The 23,536-nt window shown below is 28.8% G+C and overlaps 1 protein-coding gene across 4 annotated transcripts in view; it reads left to right on the forward strand.

Annotated features, from left to right (window-relative positions):
- The window catches only part of LOC129915568 (octopamine receptor beta-2R), a 390,029-nt gene that overhangs the window by 336,431 nt on the left and 30,062 nt on the right, over positions 1-23,536 (forward strand). For all 4 annotated transcript variants that reach the window (XM_055995173.1, XM_055995172.1, XM_055995171.1 and 1 more), the window contains one exon: positions 22,349-23,394. In XM_055995173.1, the coding sequence (XP_055851148.1) occupies positions 23,072-23,394 (323 nt within the window). In that variant the 5' untranslated portion in view covers positions 22,349-23,071. The remainder of the gene's footprint in view (positions 1-22,348; positions 23,395-23,536) is intronic.

Below are 23,536 nucleotides of genomic sequence, written 5' to 3' on the forward strand. Positions count from 1 at the left end.
CATAAATCGTTATTTTCGAAAATTTCAATTGTCTCAAAAAGGTATCGAATACCGAAGACTTTTGGTGAATAAATCAAAATTTAGTATTTGAAGGGTTTTTCGAATTTCTGAGTTATCTTAAAGGCCAAGACATCATTACGCCAAGACCAGTTGAAGGATTAATTTGTCTTTTGCACGTGAGATCTAAGCTTCGAATACCAAGATAGTAAAATTATCGTCCGTAAACCGACTTTACAAGCAACTTGTCACTTGTGGTTTTTTGTTTTTTTGAAAAATCAAATTTTTGGATTTTCTATTTTAGTTTTAACTGTTGTTTAATTAAAACGATTTAAAATTTTTTTTTCAAAAAACAAAAAATTTAATTGCATAATTTTGGAGCGTTTCATATATCCATTTACGAGTGTACAAGTACATAGACGAGTTTGGTATCAAATGAAAGGTGGCGTTGAACTTTTTATGTTTGTGCAATATTTTCAAGATATTTTAGGTTAAATTAAAAGTGATTTCAATTGCTTAGATTGTAAATTTTCATTCTCTTTTGACGTGATAACGTCTTATAAATCGATGAACCATGGCAGCCACCACAAAAAAGTGACGCCATTTTCTAACGTTACACTAACGCACTTTCGCAGTGCGGCAAAAAATTTCAATTCAAAATTAAAAATAAACTATTATAGATACAAACATTTTCTATAGCTTATTTGAAAGATAATAACCTAAAACTTAATCCAAATGAAGGATTTTAAAAAACTCCGTAAACAGGGATAAAACGGAAAGATGAAATTTGGGATAAAATCTAAACGCGAGGCGTAGAGAATTGATTTTTTTTGCTATATATAGACGAGATTAATTTAAGAATAACTGCATTTAAGAAAAAATTCTAAAAAATTTTAAAACTCAGCTATAACGTTTTGTTTGAACGTTGTACACGTGTTGGGGCTATGACAAAATGATGATTTTGGGTAAAGGAAATTTTTTTTGACAATTTTAAAGATGCCAGTTGAAAGACGAGAAAAAAAAATTAGGCGTCTAATACAGATTTTTTTCCAACACTCTGCGTTTCGAAATATGAATTTTTGAAAAACACCTTGTTTTTTAAGGGTATTTTTGGGTAGTTTTTGATTTTTATCTTTTTTTTGAGCGTTCAAAAAATCTCAAACTTATAGGACATGTAGGTTTTGGCCTTATGTATATATGTGTTAAAACTTGGAATCGTTTAGTGAGGTTTGACTGAATAACGGAAGAAACAAGTTTAAAAAAAAACACGTTTTTTAACCGTTTTTAACCGATTTTCATCGTTTTTTATTTTTATCTTTTTTTCTTTAAAAGATACAGGAATAAAGTATATGGAGTAAATAGACCATGACTAAGACTATATGTGTGCGAAGTTTCAATTATTTTCGTAAACACAATTTCGAGATAACTGTAAAATAAAATTTTAGAATACAACAGGTTATACCTTTTGACCAAGAGCAGATAGAAATTTGATTAAACTTGTATGAGCATCCTGATACAATTACCTTTCATTTGGTATATCACACATAACGGTAGACTAACAAAAAGATACACAATGTTAAATCAAGGAACTTGCGAAAAACCTCAAAACACCAGTGGATATCTGTTGCCCCCCGAACAGCAACCAGTGTGGGAAGTACCGTAATCTCAGTCTGGAAATTCGACATGTTTGACTTTAAAAAACTCTAACTTCTCTTGTAGGCATCTTTGAAATGAGATTGATACGTCATATGAAAGGTGAAATAATAAGCTTTCACATGGTTTATAATAGGTTGTCGATCATTGTCAAAATTGATACCATAGCCTAAGAACATAAAAATAAATGTTTTTTTTTGCTTTTTTTTAATGAAATTTGATCGAGTTCATAAAATTCTAGCTCTTTTTGTAGATGTCTCATAGACCTGATCGATATATACATTTTGAGATAAGACAATAACCTTTCAGATGGTATAAAATTTTTTATAGGTTGTTAGGGAAAAAATGGTATTAATGACGTGAGAAGATAAAAATTCATGTTTTTTTTTTTTGCTTTTTATGATGAAAATGATTGTTTTCAATAAATTATTTTTATACTTTTCGCGCATTTGGCTTTTAAATCGCATGATTTTTTTTTTTGTAAGCTTTTAAAATAAAAAAAATGAGAAAATAAAAAAGGTATTTTTTTTTTTTAGCTTTTTCTTGTAAATTATGATTGTTTTAAATAAGTAAACGCTTCAATTGACTCATTTTATACAAAAACACAAAACCTGTTTTCTGAAGAGGTTATCACGTAAAATCATCGTCCGTATCCGGCTTTACAGACAACCTCTTTTTTTCAAACAAAATGGTTTTTTAATTAATTGATATCATTGGTTTTTGGACTTAGTAAAAACAAAAACATTAATTCAAAAAAACTTTTCGAAAAAAAGTTATCCAACCTGTGAGACATTTTTTTACTAGTACCCTTTTATTATCAAACCTCTGATTGTGTTGCGAATTAAGTCTAAGGATTTGAATACCATTTTGAAATGAATTTTCTGAAATTGTTTTAGCTATACTCTCAAATGTTTTTTTTTTTCTGTCCCACCCGGAAAAGTAGAAAATATCCTGTCTATTTTCGAAAATAATTAAGTTGGCATGTTTTTCCTTGCGCAGTTTGATTAGTCAACAAATTATAGGGTTGGTATTATGAAATTTTACTTTAATTTTGAAAACTACAAGTGTCCCACCCGTGACGATGAAATCCCCTCTTTATTCTCATTCTTTTTTAATGAGCTCACACTTAAAATAAAAACACATAAATTAAACATTGTTTGTCTTATGAATACCATTTTAAAATTCCAAGTAGACTATGTTTTTTTCCAGAATTGTAGTTAATTGCTGATTAAGTTAAATTTATTATGTTTTCCCAAAATGCGCCAAGCTTAAAAAAAAAACTACCTCATTAATTTTCATTCAATTAATTATCGAATACGTATTAATCGGTTTATATATTCTTTAACAAATAAATTAATTACGGAAATTAAGAAAACAAAAAAAAAACAAAATTAAAACAAAAATAAAAGAAAAAGCTTAATCTGAATTCACTTCACAAAACGATGCTATTAACCGAAGCCTACAACCTATACTGATTAATTTAATTCAATAAAAAATAAATTATAATTGCAGTGCATTCTTCATTTTAATTGATTCAAGTAATTTTATTAAATGAATTCAGTAGGCATTCTGCATAAATTGTGTTATAATTTCCAATCAATTCGTAAAACTGTTGGAGATACAAAAAATGTGGATGTGTTCCCTGAAGAGCGTTGTTGGCTAAAAGTCGTTATATGAAAGGTACCTTCTGCAAAAATCCAATCTAGTTATCCTTATCGCCATTAAAAATGTACTTCACACGTGTTTGTAATAATTTTTATAAATAAATCGATACCAATGGCTTCCTACTACGCACAGACTTTTAATGCATCCTTTGGGAGCATCGTACTCAACTCACCCTGAGAGTCTTTTCATAGAGGAAATTGATTTTTTCTTTTCTCGCAAATATTTTATAGCTCTATAAGGACGTTTTGATTTATTATTGATTAATTTGAGTGATTTAAAGGTTATTTCTCCTGCAATTCATAAAAAATAAAAAAAAAAAATTGTATCGAGAAAGAAAAAAAAAACCCATCAAACGATTACCCAGAGAGAAGGCAAGAGCTCTTGGTAATTTTTTTTTATCGACACTTTGCTTTGAGGGAGTGATGTGTGGTTGCATCTTTTTTTTTTTTTGTTTCATTCAAAGTATCCATGAATGAGTTTATAGCCAAAGCACTTTTGTGGAGGACATAAAAATAAATATTCAATCTTTCGTTTCTGGTTTTTCTTTTCCATGGAAGCTATTTGTAACCAACAAAAAAAAAAAATCTATATTCACTTGGAATTACACTCTAAAATTTAGTGATTTCACCTCGAGACGTTATGTTTTTTTGCTTTTTGTTTTTTTTTTTTTTTTTTGTCTACATAAAACCACTCACTTGGAAAATCTCCATAATGGCGCGTAATCCTTGTTCAAGTATATTTGCTTAGTATTTTCCTAAATATTTGTTACCCGCTGAGTAAACCCTCTTAACAGAAAAAAAAAAAAATAAAATAAAATAAAAATGAAGGGAAATCGAGCTGACGGGAAAATCCTACATGACCTTGAACCGACAAACAAATCCAGCTTATGATGAGGAAATAAGAGAGAGATATGCTCCTCTTACAGTATAGGGTTACCCACTAACGGAAATTATAAAAATCCCAAGACAGCTCATATCGAGAGGGGTATAAATGGTTTAAAGAGACCTTTTTTATGGTTAATGTGCGGTTTTGTGTAGGAGACCTATTTATATAACTTTAATCATGAATGTGAATGGTCAATTCAGTTTTTTGTCTCACATTTGACATTTTGATTAATTTTTTTACCTTTGACATTTTGCTTTGACATTTTTTGATTAGATTTCAATGACTTTAGGTATGTAATGTACTGCAAAAGGGAGGGAAAATGACATAAAATATATTTTTGGAATTCAAATCTAAAATAAGAGTGAATTGTTTTTTTTTGTATTGATTTATTTCAGTTGTTTATTTGATATTTGCTCTGTCATAATTATTTTGTTCTTAATTATTTTAAAAACATGATATGTTCATTCTTTAAAAAAAAAATGTTTTTTGCCAACGTATTTGGTTTTTTGTTTATTTTGATTTTTACTTCAAGCCTTGTTTACAGTTCAGCGTGTGAATAAAAAAATAATTTTTAAAACCCTTTCCTGGAATGTCTGTACATTGGTTACAGCTTATAAACGTCCAATAACTACAGGGGCGTATACAGGATTTCTTCTTGGGGGGGTCATGCCAAATTTTTTACTTGCGATATAGGTACTATATATCAAGTTATGCATTCGTACAAAAAAAAAAAGTTGAGATAACATTTTTCCATGACATTACGATGATAGACAATGCCAAAAAAGTGGGTCCCGGAAGTCCGTCTGTCCGTCTGTCTGTCAGTCTGTATAAGCAACTAGAGCCTAAACGGATGGACCGATTGACTCCAAACTTGCTATGTAGCAGTTTTTGGAGGCTTTCCAGAGGGGTTTTTGGAATTAATTTTTTTGGACCAAAAATAACGGTACCTGTCATACAAAAATTTCGGAAAAGTTTAATTTCACAAAAACGGCTCCAACGATTTTGTTAAAAAAATTCAAGTGTTAGTTTTTTAACAAGGTCTATCTTTCAAAGAAAAATTTTTTTTTGGAAAATCATTATTAACGGTACCTGCCATAGGACCGCTTTTTTCAAATCGGATTTTCTGCAAAACTACTTATTGTATTTCAACGAAATTTTTTATACAAAAGCGTTAATATAATTTAAACATAAGCCAAAAATGAAATTTTGAAAAAAATAATTTTTGGATTTTTAAAAAAATTTTGAAAATTTTTTTTTGAAAAATCAATTTTTTGAAAACGGAACATTAAATTTTTTTGAAATTTTGTTTTTAGATGTTGATTAGTGATTTCTACAAAATGGCATACCAATTTTATTTTTAAACTTTTTTTTCAAAAAATTATTTATAAAAAATTAGTTTTTTAAAAAACGGCTCTAACGATTTTGAAAATTTTTTTTCTAAAAATGCACCTTTATATATCAAATAAAACTGCATACTTGTTTTGTGGGGCGATTTGATTTCAGATATTCTTTTATTTTTTTTTTGAAAAATTAATTTTATTTTTTTTTTTTTTATATACCAACATTTCCCAAGTTTCTATATAAAAAGTTTTAAAAATTTAAGCAACTTGAACTCTAAGAGCAAGTTCGTGCGACCCAGTCGTGCATTTTATTTTACAAAAGTTTTGATAGTAGGCATACCTAAACTTAAAAATGTGCTATTTGAATTAAAAATATTAAAGTTCGCTCGTTTTGCATTTCCAATCGAACAGTTCAAAGAGTTCTAAGAATAACCAAACAAAAACGTTGTGTGATTCGTTTGCTTTTGTTTAGGGTTTAGCCTTAAGTTTGACCAATTAAGACCATCCTGTCCTTAAAGTACAGTGTAATGTATAGGATGGATTTTTATGCACTTAAAAACGAAAAATATGCGCTTAAAATGTGCTCTTAAAACTTAAAAATAATAAATATGTATGCACTTTCAATATGCATTTAAGCAAGGCCACGTGAATTTGTAAAATATCAATATTTCTTTTAAATTATAAAAAAAGATTTTACGTAACTTTTATGAAATCTGTATACGAAACCATTTCAGAGTTCAAAGATGTAACTTTTTGGAAATATTGGTTTTTTTTTTTAGTAACTAAAATTGTAGAAAATTTACTCCTAAATAATCCAATTTATCATTTGATCGTGTTTTTTATGAGTTTGGACAACGTTGGTTTGTCAGTTTTGCACAGCATTTGCTTACGTTTTCTAATTGACTTTCAGTCACTTTAAGTAAAAAATTTCAAGCCTGTAGTTTCGTTATTTTTGCTAATTTTTGCGAAAATATGCACGAGAAACATGCATTTATTTCCAAAATATATCAAAATATACAAAAAAAAATGCAAATAAATGCAAAATATGCAAAAATATGCTCTAACAATTGATTGCCATTTTAAAGGAAATCTCCTGATTCGTATACATAGTTCGTTGCCATGCTTCCAAGGTGTTTCTAAAAAAACATGCATTTGCATGGAAACCCGATCCCTAGTAATGTACAAGTCCTTCGATTGAATAATTTGCCTTTAAACAACTCATTTAATCAACGCATTGTTTTCCGCTAGCCCAGAATTATTTTACAAGTTAAAATAAAAATCATATTTATTAAATAACACTGGTAACTTTCAAATTAATTGTCTTTATAACCTCAGGCAAACGAATCGCAAAGTTTTGCAAAAACAATTGCAATTGAAAATGCAATTTTTTTTTAATTTTGTATTAAAATTGTACGCGAATTTGTATTTCCTTTAACACGAGGGGGTTACAGGATTCAAATACCTCTGTCAAAATAGTAAAGACATAAAAATATTTTTGGCTTAACAGAAGATATTAAACAAAATTATGCTAGTTTTAAGGTAGATATCTTTTCGAAATTTCAAACATCAATACTAATTAAAGAAATGCTTTAGATCACTTACTAAGGATTTTACAATACTCGGCTCTGATTTCTTCAGCTTTCAGGATTCAGGTATTTATCAGCGGATTATAATATAAAACATATTCAGTTATACCTATTTATTAGACTTTCTTAGATTCATTTTCGAAGGTTATTTTAAGTGACCTAAGCTTGCTTAAATATTTAATTTGCCTTTAGACAAGGTTACTTATATTTTTATCTATTATCGGTTTAGTCAAAAAATATTTGGATTTTAAATCCATACAAAACTCTACAACACAGCTTAATTTGTAGCCTATCAATGCCTTATTTTTATTACCGAACGAATCAAAATAATCCTAATCCAGCATAGCGGTCGCTTAAATATGACCACCTCCCCAAATATGGGAAAATAGTTGGTTTGAACACCGAAAATTTTTTTCACTTTTCATTTTCGTTCATGTTCTAAAACTCCGACATTTTGAAAATCATCTTTCTCAAAATAATTTTTGGTAGCACATAACAATTTCTTGTTTAAGTTTTGAGTTCTTGGGGGGGGGGGGGGGGTCATGACCCCGTGACCTGGCCCCCCCCCCCCTGTATACGCCGTTGAATAACTACTCGTATGTATTTGAAAATTTAAATGAATTATTGTTTTGTTGCAAAGTAAAATAAAAATAAAGGGACCCAAAGGTCTTTAAAGGCGTCTTTTTCTCAAGGTCAAAGATCTCTACAGTTGCCTCTTAGAAGATGTCAACATTTTAATCAGGTTCAAGAAGAGTTTAAAAAAGCCTTTTAACTTCAATTTACAAGGCTTCTTAAATAAAATAAACTACAATCTATATGTTTTTTATTTGTAAATCTTAATTTTTGTTTTTTTATTTTTTACTTGCGATATAGGATCGTAAAAAAATTCGAACTCGAGATAACAATTTTACATGACATTACGATGATAGAGAATGCCAAAAAAGTGGGTCCGGCAATTCTGTCTGGTAGTTAGCAGTTTTTGGTGATTCCCTAGAGGGGAAATTGAAATTTTTTTTTATGCCGAAAACTAACGGTACCTGCCATATAACGGAAATAGAAAAGTTAATATTGTTCAAAAACGGCTTTAACGATTTTGATTAAAATTTTTGTGTGTACTATTTCACATAAGAGCCAACTTTTGAAATAAAAATAATATTTTTTGTACCGTTATTAACGGTACCTGTCATAGAACGGTTTTTTTGGTTTTTAAATATCTCGTACAAGATTAACCCGATTTCAACGAAAATTTTTATACAAAATCGTTTAGGTAATAATATAAAGGTAATATTGAAATTTTAGAAAATTTTCAAAAAAATAATTTTTGGATTTTTAATAAATATTTCAAAATCAATTTTTTGAAAACGGGTGAATGAAAAATTTTGAAATTTCGTTTTTATGTGTAAATTAATTATTTCTTCAAAATGGCATACGTACCAACTTTTTTTTTGAAAAATGTTAAAATTTTTTATATAGGTATAAAAAATTATATTTAAAAAAACCGCTCTAACGATTTTCGAATTTTTTTTCTAAAAATACCTGTTTATATAAGTAATAAAATGGCATACTTCGTTTTTTGTAAAACATAATTTAAAACGGTGTTTAAATATGAAATTTCTTAAAAATATCAAATTTTAAAATGTTCCTAATTTTCTTGAATAAAAAGCTTTCACGTAAGAGTTACTTTTAGCATAAGAGCAAGTACGTGCGACCCCAGTCGTGCATTTTATTTTTTATATTATACCGAAAATCCAAAATAAATTTAAGTTTCTCAATCAATCCCTATGAAAATATATGAAAGCTGCATCATAGATAATCCAAATATTTTCTAAAAGGTTAAAGCGATCAAATTGATGCCAATGACTTTTTTTGTAGAACGTTTAATACATATTCCTAATTTGATAATATTGACTTTTCAGTGAATTAAAAAATTTTGAAAAGTAAAAAATGTTTTTATATTTTTTTTCAATTTTGACCTTTTTTGCTATATTCTTTGATCTTTCAAATGGTTATAGATTAATGAAAAAAGTATAAGACCTTTTTTGTGGAGCAATTTCTTTCCTATAAGAATTTGAGTTTGAAATTTTTTTTTATTTTTAACGAAATTAAAAAAGAACGATTTTTTGCAGATTTTCTCAATTTTTGAACCTCAAATATCTTTTAAACGGTAAGATAAACGAAAAAAGTGTCCAATGCCTTTTTTGTAGAGCATTCAATTACCTACAAGGATATGTAAATAAATTTGCTAAAAAGTCGATTTATAAAAACAATGATTTTGTTTTAGTAGAAGACTGATGCAAAAATGGCAAATATGAGCTATTTGGTGAGTATATTCTAGAGGTGTCTAGCAGTCGATTGTTTGGAGTAAAAATAAAAAAAAAATTCGATTTTTTTGACCCATCCTAATAAACATATAGGTAACCCACGCTTTTCTCTAACTATCTTTATTTTGGTATCGTTTTTAAAATTTCTTACATTCTATAAAAAACAAAACGAAAACGATCGATCGTTTTTGAAAAACGAAAGCAAATTTTGTGACAGATACCTACAGAACAAATTTTACCGTTTTTTAAATCGTATGAATTAAATCTTTCACACACACGAAAACGTTTATTCGTTTTCACCATACAGAATCTCACCCCGGATTTCACGATTTCAACACTATGTGTGATTTTTAAATATTGAAAATATGTATTGATTCTATTATCACTCTTTTTTCTTCCACTTAAGAAAATAGATTTTTGAAATTTTTCGAAATTCACCTCAGTTTAAACTACTAAAATTTCAAATTTCTTAAAAAGTTAGCTTGAAGCTACAATCATTGAAAAAATAAGTTTACAAAAATTCTTTACTCCATTGGTACAGCAAACAAGAAGTGGACTTGTTCAACTTCAAATTGAAAAAAAATGCTAATGGGAGGTACAAAATGTTGAATAAACTAAACAAAAATTTAAAAACATTTCCTTAGAAAAGAAAAATAAAATGAAAAAGAGCCCCAAATTAAGTCTTGCTCCGGAGCACCAGGAGCCCAATGTACGCCTCTGCTGGTTATTCCCTAGAATATTTCGATTCAAAAATGTAAAAACAGATTCGATTTTTTTTATTTCTGACTTTCTCGTGAACGACAATTTAGTAAACTTAATTTTAGAATTAAGTACAATTTTCAAAAAAAAAAAAATTATTGTTGAATTTAGAAAAAAAAAATTGGTTCTTTGTGTTGATTTATTTTTCCAATTTTTTAAATGGTTTTGATGTATACCTAAAGCTGTTAAAATTTTCCCAAATTTGATGTTTTTTCGTAATGTTTTTTGTGCATCTTTGAGCCAAAATGGTGAATCGAGTTCTTAATCTATTTGGAAAAATTGCAGTTTGCACACGTATCATCAATATCCAACCAATATTTTCTGCATTTTAAACTGAATTCAATCACTTTCTTTGTTAAGAAAAATATGAATTAAGAAAAAATAAGTTATTTTAATTTCTTTAAGACCATAAAAGTACTGAACATTAAAAATTTGACAAAATTACCAAATATCTAATCATATTTCTATCATCTGTTTGATTTAACCTAACACTCTGGAAACCCTTGAAATCGTATAAGGATATAACTCAGCCAAGGATATATCAAAATTTCTCTGAATTGTGTATGTTGTCAAGATTATGACTATGCGTGCCAACATTTTTGTTTAATATTTGTTTATCTTTTTTTTTTCTTTATTTGAATTTTCAAAAAACGGGTGACAATGATGGAATGGGATAAGGATAATAAATATAGGCATAATGCTCACTCGTGCCTAAGGGAAACTATATGGCTTGGAAGGAGTGGGAAAATATTTGTCATTTAACCTTCAGGGATTTTCGCAAGAATATGAGTTGAGATTTTTCAACTTTTTGTATATACACACATCAGAGAGAGAAAGAACCCTTCAACTTTCAATAGGGATCCTTTTGGATCCCATGTTGTAAAATAAAAATAAAAAAAAATACAAACATGAAAATGGGAACAGAAATAGAAAACATGGATTTGTAGTTAGAATTCGACAGCCCAACAAAAACTATCTTCTATTTTTTGGGTATAAAATTTATGTTCGTTTTGATAAAGTTTGGTAGTAGCCTGTGGAGAATGATACTGTGGTTGGCATCATTTCTCAAAAATTTCATTCTTATTCGGTTCGTTAAATACATTATTTGGCATAACCGTTGTCTAACAGTTGCAGAGAGAGAACTTCCGAAGATGGATCTGCGAAGAAAGGGTATCAGAGTGTTTCCATAAACAAACGTTATGTCTGCCAAAGAGGACTATTTACCTCTGCCCTCATACACTACCCCTGCAGGATTGTCTATATTTTCCAATGCATTTTCATACAAAAAAAAAAAAAAACACATAGAAGAAACGCAGCAAACAATAGTTGGTAGAATTCTGTAGGAGAAGAAGAAGACTGGGAGTAGTCAATTCTTCGACACTAAATCGTACACAATGATTTACAACGACTATACAATTCAATTTTATTATTGCAGAGACTGCAGCTGTGGTCTCCTTTTCTGTGGAAAAGGATATGGCTTCCTTGCAGTTACAATCATTTCGCAATGTGGTGGCGGTATTTTAACGAGGATTTCAGCTTTAATAGTCTTGGTTCCGGAAGTTTTTTTCCTCTTTCATTTTTTTGTTGTTGTTATTTTTTATTTGAAATTAATTTCCGATTTTCTTGTATAATGTACGTTGTGTTGCTTGGTACTTGTGCATTCGGTAAATAATGTGTTGTATATTGAAGTTTTTTGTTATATTTAAACTCTATTGAGCTGCTATTCATTTGTCGTTAAATACATCGAAGAAAAGTACTGTTGTGATTTAAGTCTCTTTTTTTGATGGTAAAATCAATAAAATAAAGCTCTTTTTCGATGAAATCAAGGGTAAATTGGAAATTTTGAGATGTGTGAGAGAAAAGGAATTTATATAATGCACAATTGCACACTTGATTAAATTGTTTGTCAATCAACTGTTATTGAGTTCTTAGAATAATTTGATTTTAATTATGAGATAATGTGATAACGACATAATTGTGGGATTTTGATTGATTTTTTATGTTTTGGATGATTTTTTGAAGAATCTGCTTTGTGAGCACAGGATAAAATAAGCCAAATACTACTTTGCTTTGCTTTCACCATTAACGAATCAAATTGATCGAGATGAGAGAGAACAAAACGCCTATGGGAGATCGTTTGCCGACACCAGCCACCAATTTTAGTTTTGACATGGTTGTCTTTGAAAAAAATTGTAATTTATTTATAGGTGTCGTACAGATATGGTTGAGTCAAATTTTAAAAGGTAAAAAGATAAGCTTTTCAATGATATAAAATTTATTATAAGTTATCAAATAAAAAAATGCACCAAATCGAGATGGAAGAAAAAAAATTGTTTTTTTTTTTAATTTTTTTGATAAAATTGATTTCAGCTTAACATTACTGAAGCAAATATTAAAAGCTTAAATAATAAGCTTTCAGATGAAATATTGACAGTATGATGTGTAAGGAAACAAAAATTGTATGTGCATGTAAAAAAGTTCTTAAATTCAGTTATTGTTAAAATATTATGCATTGAAAGTATTTTTCTTTGTGTTTAACTACAGTTTTTTGTTTATTATGCACCGAATGTGCAAGCTGAAATTTAAGACATAGGCATCGCGTGGCGTTTTATGTTGAATGGGAATTTTGGGAGTTAGGTTTCGAGGTACAGTAAAACCCGGATAAGTGGGTAAGGTACTTACAAGAACCCGCTTAAGAGCTCATAGGCAGTTATCTCTATATTTATTTAATAATAAAACAAACATGTTTGATTACTAAAAACATAATCTTCACAAAACAAAATTACTTTGAAAGTTTTAAATAGCTAACTAGTTAATTTCTACCTATAGTAGGACTTTAGAATTTTAAAGCGGTTTAGGAAACGAAGTTTTTCTTACAGGTCAAACTTGTTTCAAATGTGTACTTAAAAGTATTTTTTGCAAGTAAATTCAATTATAAGTATTTGAAAAGCCAGGCAATTAAGCGGGGAAGGCAGTTAAGCGAAAGGTACATAAAAGATGAATTTTATGTGAAAAGATCCTTAAAATTTTGGTTCTAAAAAACAAAGGTACTTATGCGGGTTAGGCACTTAAGCGAGAGGCACTTATCCGGGTTTTACTGTAGATTGAATTATTTAAGCAATTAATTAATTGTTTGCTGGTTCGATTTACTACTTTTTACACATACCAAATTTTTTACGTCGGATATTACTAGAAGAAAAGTAAACTCCCACGTTTTTAGTCAACTTGACTTTGTCTAATATTTTTTTTTTTTTTCAAATCCACACAAGAACAATTTTCTAGAAATTTGTTTCTGGAATTTTTATCCAATTATAATTTAATACCAAAATTTGACTTATTTGATTAAATTTCAATCCTCTATTATGATCATATGTTGCATTTAAATCCCCCTAAATTAAACCATCTAAATATATCATCAAGGATAAACCATACATTAAAAACCAATAGAAAATTAAAACAATTAAATTATTGACCGCATACACATTTAAATGTCTATTTTTTGTTGTTGTTATATTGTATTCACCTTTAATTATAGATAATTTAAAAAGTCCATTAACAAAATGTCAGAATGTATTATTTTTATTCCATTCAAACGGTAAATGCATTTAATATCAATTGAGCTTTAATAAAAAAAAATACTCTATACCAGCAGACATTAATTATAATTCAACTTATCTTAATTTCATTCCATTTTGACAAACATTTTTGTTTAACATATTATTTTACCTGTGTGACATGTGTTCCTTTTGCGCACATATAATCCCATTGTTTCAAATAATATTATTTTTAGAAATACAGTGGGGTGTAAAAAAAAGTCCTTTTTGGAAAACTTTTTGGTTATATAAGTTCAAAGATAAAAATCAAATTTAAAATTTTGAACTATAAAAATAAATGCAAAAATAACGAAAATATATTCCCAATTAGAGTCCTTAAAAGTTGGTCCTCTCAAATAAAATTAAAATGTGCATAATTTTTTGGACAGCACTGTACTCGAAATCTATAGGTAAATATACATTATACCAAACATTTTGTTTATATTCGTTTTGTGTTTATTTTGATTTATTTAAATTGCTCTTGGCAATCAAATATCCGACCGAGAGCCACTGACATAATTGGCCGGCCGCACAGCACAGTCAAGAGTCGAGTCGAAGTCGACAGTCGACAAAAGTTGAAACAAGAAAATTTGTATACAATAATTGAGGCCCCTGGCATATGCATAATAGAAATCATAAAACACGAAAGTCGGATGAGAAAATCTAATTACTTTTTGTCAAAGTCATGTACATCAACATCACTACAGAAAAAGTCAAATTGTATGTATTTTAGACTTGTATATGTGTATTTTTTTTCAGATGATGATGATGTGATGGGAAACACAAAACAAAAATTGTGTTCCCCAAAAAAAAAAAAAAAAACAACAAACAATTGCTTTTGTTGCATATCCTCGTTCGTTTTCGGTTTGTTGTATGATATTGATGGTGGCAAATTGTTTTTGGCAACATCACTTGCGACAATTGAACAACATTAATTTCAATCAAGCATATGTTTATGTATACAACGACGACACACACGCTCCCCAAAAAGTGTCTTTTTTTGCATTCCAAATTTTTGTGTGTTTTTTAATTTTCTATTTAATAATTTTTATTTTTACTAAAATAATGCGCTAAATATAAATAGAATGTCATTTATATAATAATTTTGTGAGAGATAAATTTAGACAAAAAAATATATTAAAACATACAAAAACATTTAGGCAGCTAGAAACGAAATTTCAAGGTTTGAGCGTTTTTGAAACGGAAGAAAAATTTATGTATGTAGGTATGTACATTGTACATGCCTACTTGACAAAACAGTCGAAATCTAGTAGCCTTTGCTTGTATTTGAAGTTTTTAGAAAGTTTTTTTTTATCGATTGATAAGATACCAAAAAAAAAAGTTCCCTGACATAAAATGAACACAAATAAATAATGAAAACCCGAAAGGACAAAAACCTTTGCAGATAAAAAAAATCAAATTTACTTAAGGGGGGAAATCCCTCTGGAATTTTTTATTTTTGCATTATTTTTTTTTTTGCGTAATAAATTTATTTATCAACCGAAGAAACTATTTTCAGTGGTCTTAGCCTTAAATGAAGCCTCAAAAGTGCCTAGATAGTCCCGAAACCAATGCGCTCCGAACCTACCATAGTACGAAAACGAAAACTTTAAACGCATTTTTTTCGAAACTAGTTTTTTTCCGCGCCGTGCAATGTAACTCAAAAACTAATGAAGCTATCGACTTGAAATTTGAAGCAAATTACTAGTTAACTTATAAATAACTCCACAACATGAACCTAAAAGTTGAATAAAATTTGTACAGTAAATATTTTTTTTAACTACTTCTTTGTAAAAAAAAACATGGTTTTTTTCGTTTTTTTGTTTCTAATTTTTAAACGGAAAAAAATTTCCTTTTTGATTTAAGATGATTTCCTGGACCTGTGCATTGCATGGCGTAAACTAGGGGCGTCAACTTTGAAAGGCTCCAGAGCCGCCATTTTGTTATTTTTTCAATATTTAATAATGTCAGTAATATCTTGTCTTTTTCCAAATTTCAATAAGTGCTTTCAGTTTTTCATAAAAAAAATATTGAAAAAGGTGTCGTCCAAAAGGATTTCCCCCCTTAAAAAAAAAAAAACATGAGTAAAAAAGATATTTAAAAATTAAATTTATTTTATTTTATGACCAAAATCAACTTTCGGTACTTGCCATACGACCAAGATAGAAAACGTAGTTTATCTCAAAAACAGCTCTTACGATTTTGATCATAAAGAATACAGAAATAAGAAAAATACTTTTTGGACCTTTATTGACGATACCAGACATAGAACCGTTTTCTTCATGTCTGATTTTCTTGTAAGCAACATAACTAATTTCAAAATTGTTTTATTAACTCTAATATCAAAATTAAGAAAAATTTCCAAAAAATATTTTTTTGGACAACAATTTTTATTTCAATCATTTTTTGTTATTAAATTTCATAAAAACGTAACATAAATAAATTATTTAAGAATAAAAATTCAAGCTTTTTAACAAAAAATAAATTAAATTAAAAATATTAAAAAAAAAAACCATATTGCCCTATGTACGGGCAATATGGCGAACCCTATTTACTTCGGAGCCCTTTACTTTTTTACTTGCTCAATAGGGCAAGTATTGGTTTCGTGTAAAAAAAAAAATTCGAGGTTTTAATCAAAACTAACATTACGATGATGGAGAAGTCCGAAAAAGTGGTTTTCGTCATGACGTCCGTCGGTCTGTGCGTCGGTGCGTCGGTGCGTCGGTGCGTCGTCACAAAAAGCTGTACATGAAGCTGCAGCCTAAACGGGTTGAGGGATTTTCTTGAAATTTGGTACAGATGATTTTTTTGTAATTTCCAAGGTTGGTTTTTTTTTGTTTTTTAATATCTCGCTTTAAACGTATACCTCCCATACAAAGTTTTGGAGTTATTGCAACTTTCTCGAAAACGGCTCTAACGATTTTGATTAAATTTAACATACGTAATGCTGTTTGCAGTTCTAACATAACTGCGTTTTTAGTTTTTCTCAAAAAATGCGGATAGTGAAAATATGACATTAACTCTTTTTTAAATCGCGGATGTCGGCTCTTCCCGTACATCTTAATGGAGTTATTGCAATTTTCTCGTAAATGACTCTAACGATTTCGATTAAATTTTACACAGGTAATGTTATACGTAAATCTAACGTAACTGCATTTTTAGTTTTTCTCAAAAAATACGGATAATGGAAATATGACTTTACATTTTTTTTAATCTTTGATGTCGGCTCTTCCCGTACACCGTTAATGAGTTATTACAATTTTCTAGACTAAATTTGACATACATAATGCTTTAAGTGATTTTAATATATGTAGCTAATTGCGTTTTTTGTTTTTGTCAAAAAAACACTAGTAACAAAAATATGGCGTAAGAAAAACTAAAAAAAAATAATTTCGTATTTTTGCATTTCTTATGAAATTCCTTAAAAAAATCAAATTTTAGCTAATTCAAAATATTTTTTTTTTTAATCTTTGACATAAAAGCTACTTTTATCATAAGAGCAAGTACGTGCGGCCCTAGTCGTGCATTTTATTTTTACGTATATTCGGCATTTCTGAATTATGATTGTAAATAACTTTCATAAATTTAACATTAAATTGAGGTTAATTTCAAATTAAAAAAATGCAGAGACATTATGTAAGTTACTTTTGAAATTAGTTTTACATAAGGGCATTATGGCGCAGTCGGGTATAATGTAGCGCCATAATGCCCTTATTGCATCTGCGCCATATTGCAAAATATACACATATTCACAAAACACCAAAAACCAAACACAATTCTTACTTCATTTAAAATATTACAAGTTATATAACCAAACTAAAACTGTACTCTGCATTTCACTCTTCACAACAAACACGTGCACTGTATAGTTACCGAGATACACACAAACAAAAACAAAGCGATATTATATTGGAACCCAGAACCGGTATATTTTTTTTGTTTTCTTTTTTGTTTGGCACAAAAATAATAGCACTGACCTGCGATTTTCACAAGGCTATTATTCGACGAAGACCAAAGTTTCTGCATTGGTTTTATTTAAATGCGAGTATTGGAATTATGGTAGTTGAGAGGTGCGCCATAATGCCCGAAGTTACCCTATTTCAATTTTTTTTTTGAAAATTAAATTTTTTGAAAACAGATCGAAGAATTTTTTGAAACTTTGTTTTTAAGAACTATTTTTTTTAAACGACTTTACCGATTTTGAAATTTTTTTTTATTCCCGTTACACAAAAAATTTTATGGCCTTCTTCGTTTCGAGACGTTTTTTGTTATTTCAAATACAAATTTTACTTTATTTTTTCAAACTTTAATTCAGTTTTCTAACAATAAATTAAAAAATATTCTTCTATTAATTTTTAAAGTTTTTGAGAATTTTAAGCAACTTTTAACATAAAAGCAAGTACATACGACCCAGTCGTGCGTTTTACTGTAACTGTTTTAATTTAGGGATTTTTTTACTTTGGGTTTCTATTTCTAGAGTGTTTACTCGTACTTTGTATGTTGAAGTTTCTAAATTTATATTCATTAATTTTGAAATTATTATTATTAAGTATTATAGGGTTGCCACATGGAAGTTCCCATTTTAGAAGTGGCAACCCTATTTTTATATTTTCACTATCAACGTATCTTTCATTTGACACCAATTTTAACCTCTAACCTTATGAGCTAAGTAACTCGACGGTCGCCGCATGGACTATTTGGGTGCATGAATTTTAAGATGCCTGGGTTTTGAGACGTCGCACATAGGAGTATTCTGGTCGAAAAGCTGCACAAAAGTCGATTTTCTAAAAATCAAAATTTTGAATTAAAGTTTTTACAAAGCGGATACTAAATATAAATGGGATCATATGATGCACTTCTTTTTTTTTTTGTGGTAAAGTTTTTGGTGTGTCAAAACAAGTTCAAAGTCAGCTGTTTATTTTCTGGAATTTTTTTGTAATTTTTGCTGATTTGGAAGTTATAGTTAGAGATTGATTGTGAGCAAGTGTGCTTTTAAACATTAAATTTACATATGAGAAATACAATTGCAGGTATTGAATAATATTTAAAGAGTAGTTATGGAAATATTAAATTTTTTTTTTGTTTGAGTAAATGACAGTGGGAAAAGAGTCTGCCACATATAGATATTTTTATTGATTTTTTTTAAAGTCTAAGTGTTTTGTTATAGTATTCAGTCCTATTCTGCTTCGATACATAGATTTATGATAACTTTGACTATTCTTTAAATTTAATATCAAAAAATTGGGTGCGATTTTTTACGATTAACAAAATAATTTGCGAGTGAAATTTTTACTTTTAGTAAAATCACTCATACGCCCTACGTTTAATTTTAACTGGTTGTTCACATTTTCCAGAAATTTTTTTACTGATATTAATGCATTTGGATTCACTAAGCCTAAAAATGACAATGGTTCCATTCTAGAAGGTCTAATATTTTAGATATTTAATTTTTTCACATTTTGGGTGTATTAAATTTCATACTATTTTTTTTAGTTTTTCTTATCACAGGCGTTTTTAAAGTTTTGCTGAAAAAAATTATTTCCTTGCATAAATAATAATTTTTAGCAAAAATAATTAGTTTTACTTCAAAAAATAATTTTGTCCAGGTTTTTGATCGAAATAGTACTCCTATGTGCGTCGTTTTTGAATTTTCTGACTTTTAGTTTGTGATGGGTGCATAGTTTTTATTTTGTTTTTAAAAACAGGAATTTGTTTTATGTTTTTTTTTTTTGCTATATTTTGAGTTTACTTTCAAAATTTGAGTTTTTGAGTTTTCAATTTCTAAGTTTTATTTTTGTGGAATATGTTTATCTTTTATAGATTTTTTTTGTTTATATTTTAAAGTGCTGAGTTTTTAAATTTTGATGGACTTGAGATTCTGATATTCCGATTTGATCTGGTTATGGATGTACAATGTACATATCTCTTTTCAATTTTGTTAAAAAAAAAATTGAGGTTTTAAGATTTTAGTTTTTCTTTAAAATAAATGGTGTTGTTTTTTGTTATACATGTTTTTCAATTTTTTTTTTAATTTAACTACGAGTATTTGAAGAAAAATCTAGAAAAATCTTCTAAGCCTCTGCTTTCAAAATATTTTAAAACGCTTTTACATCATTCATTCCAAAAATGTAATTAACTTCCTATTTTATGACGAAAATCAATATTTATGCGGAAAAACAAGAGACATTTTTTGAATTCTTAACTTTTCTTCTACAATAACTTTTGAATCTTTAATTCGATTTAAATTTAAATCTCCAAATTTATTGTGTGATAATAAATCGATTAATATTATTTTAAATCAATTCAAATTTGTGTCAACACAACACACGCATGAAAATTATACACATTTTGAATAAATTATCATTATTTCATTCTTTACGCTTTATTTTGCTCATCATAACGATGAAGAATTCATTATCATAATAAATGTTTATTTGTTTATAAATGATAATTTGAATATTTACAAAATAAAATTATAAATTACTTTTGATAATAAGAAACAACATTTTCGTGACTTTTGAACGAGTTATGGAATTTGATCTATATTTTTTACTTGATGAAAAGGGAAAGTATTGGATTTTGTCTTTATGGTTTTTGTATGTTCATAATAATCACCGAGCTAGGCCAAAAATGGACACGTCGAGCACAGTATTCATAGCATATTTAGTATTTAAAATTACAAAAAAAAAAGAAGGTTTAATTGACGACTTATTTAAGACTTCTCTGCTGTGCTTTTATACTATTTAATCAATAAGCCTGAAAGTTTACAGCAGAATTCGATCAGAAGTGGAAACTCAATTTTCAGAAATGATTCAAAAAAAATTGTTATACTCATGAAATTTGCCAAAAAGTTTGCTTTTGGGAAAAGAACCAAGGATAAAAAAAAACTACAAGAAAAAATTGGCTGCAAGGGTGTTTTTCCGCTTACAAGAGATTTGTTTGTGGAATATAATGTTTTGACACATGTTTTTAAGGTATTTTTTGATGCTGAATCTAATGAAATAAAAATAAAGTCAATACGATTGCTCTAAGAGAAGTTATTGCTGATTCAAAACATGGGAGTTTGTTTTTTTTTTACTTCAACAAGCAAAATATAACCGAAACCCAGTGCAAAACATGATACATTGATGAGATTCGGGATAAAGTAGGGACAAAGGATTCATAAAGTTCTTAAAAATATTTTTGGTGAAAGGTTCTTTTTTTGATGGTTTGAATTATGTGTTAGAAAGGTATCATAACAGCTGACATAAGTTTTGTTAACTTTTTAAACTTGAGGAAAAGAGTCTACAAAATTATATTGAGTGAAAGGGTGTTTTTTTTTTTAATGATGAAATTCAGAATTAGTACCACAAAAACTAGGACAAAAATGGTACCTACCCTAATTAAAATTAGTAGAAATGTTTAATTTATAACAGAAACCAAAAAAAATTATTTAAGGTTAAAGGGTGTTTTTTTGGGAAATAAGGAAAATTTGCGACAAAGCCAATAAAATTAATGGTATAAATGTTATTTATTAAAAATATTGTCTTTGCCATTGGAAATACGAATAAAATGAGTCCATAATTTTTTTTTTATGTGACAGGGTGTTTTTTTTAGATGAAGAGAAAATGTGGGTTTATTTTAAAAACTAAGTAATAGTAGATAGTATTAACATATTGAAATTCAGAAATTATATTTATTTTGAGATTGGAAACAAAAATCTGAAGCCTCTATAAGAATATCATGGTTAAAAGGGTGTTTTTTTTTAGTGAAAACACCTCAATTACATTTGGTATAAGTGTTGTTTTTTTGATAAAGAGTTTTAATAAAAAAAAAATAGGTAAAAGGGTGTTTTTTCCAAGATATAGTAAAATCTGTTTGGTCCTAAAATGCCAATGATTCATTTTATTTTCGGTTTTAATGACAATTTGAACGTTTATACTTAAGTTCTTAAGCATTTTACACCAATCATTGGCATTTTCGGACCAATCAGATTTTACTGTCTCTTCGAAAAAAACACCCTTTTACCTAAATTTTTTGTATGGCCAAATGCCATTTTAATGGATTTTTTTTTTTAACTATTTTCGAACGTGATTTGATTCGGACCGGCAAAGTACTCAAACTTTGTAATAATTTAATCTTCAGGTAAGTTGATTCAGAACTAGGTAGGAACAAATTAGTAAATCCTAAGGAAAAATGTCAGTTAACCTGCTGAATTTGTCAAAATCTGATCATAAAAGAGATATGTAACAAATACTAAATATAGGCCTTGGATTGTTTGGGTAGATCCAGGGGAAGGCAAGTACCCCCTCTTTCCCCCTCTGTGGGCACTAATTTCCGATTCTCCCACTTAAAACAAATAAACTCTCGAATACTTGATTTCGACTGTTCAATGACGATATTTCACATTAAAAAAAAAAAATCCAAATGAAAGATGTTCAACCTATTAAATCTTCTCTCTTCTTTCTTTTTAAAAAATTTTAAAATATGCATTCTACGTATTTATTTAAATTAATTTGAGATTTTTCTTTATTTAATTTATTTGTTTTTTTCTCATTTTTTTTTTCTAGGTTCACCTTGGGCTGGTGCCAATTTCAGCATCATGACGGGACTTTCGTTGTTATTGCCGCCACCGCTGTCGTTGTCGTCTTCACTGTCATCTTCGTCGTCTAGGTTGTTGTCATTGCAACCGCCGCCGCACATACCGGTGACAGTGAATTTAAATTACCCATTGTCGTTATTGTTGTCGGTGCGCAGCGCCACCTATCAGTCGTCATTAATACCAATACCAGGCATAGAAACAAAACTACAAGAATCGTTTAGCATAGCATCAACAAAAACAAAAACTAATATTAAAAGTGGAATCTGGAGGCGATCGGCGGCCGATCGCTGTTTAAACAAACAGATACGCAAAGCAAACATCTGTCGGATATAAATCAAATTAATTTTGTCATCGTGTCCCAAAACGCAACAAGAAAAAAAAAAGAAACCGAACAAAAAAAAATTCAAACGTTTCCGAACGTTCGTTCTAAAGATAGATAAGTTAGAGATACTCAAGTGAAAAATCTTCCTGCCGAAACGAAAAAAAAAAAAACCCGCATCACTCACGCAAAAAAGCTTCAAATACAAACAAAAGCAAAGCAAACAAACAAAACAAACGATACAAGACAATCCCAGACTGTGTCCTTTGAGCAACAATTTTTTTTTTTAGTTTTATTTTCTTAAATTTTCCTTTTTTTTTTTGTTTAAGTTTAAAATAATTTTATTTTTTAATTTTTTTTTTTTGAAAACGAATGAGTCTGAACCATAATCAAACATCAGCAACAACAATGTCGCCCTCCTTTAATCGATCGTCGTCGTCAATATACGGATCGGTGGGTCCGCCACCGACCGGAGGCTCTCTGGCTGAGCATCTGGCGAGCACACTGGCGCCCAACGCCAACCCCACCACCGACTTTAATGTAACGCAGAGCGTGGCGGACGGCAGCGACGACAACGAATGGATCGATAGCGTCATGCTGACGTTTAAGGCATCTTTGATGTTATTTATAATGGTTGCCGCTATTTTTGGCAATTTACTTGTAATTATTTCTGTGATGCGAAATAGAAAATTAAGGTAAAACCTAATTGAAAAATAAATATTTTTTTATTTTAACATTTTTTTTTTTATAATTTATTTTTTTTTTTTTTTTTTCAATTAAACGCGACTTGACTTTCCAACGCGAATAAAAATAATTAAATTTGTGTTTACACTTTTT

The sequence above is a fragment of the Episyrphus balteatus genome, chromosome 3 (genome assembly GCF_945859705.1).
Source record: "Episyrphus balteatus chromosome 3, idEpiBalt1.1, whole genome shotgun sequence".
Classification (NCBI taxonomy): domain Eukaryota; kingdom Metazoa; phylum Arthropoda; class Insecta; order Diptera; family Syrphidae; genus Episyrphus; species Episyrphus balteatus.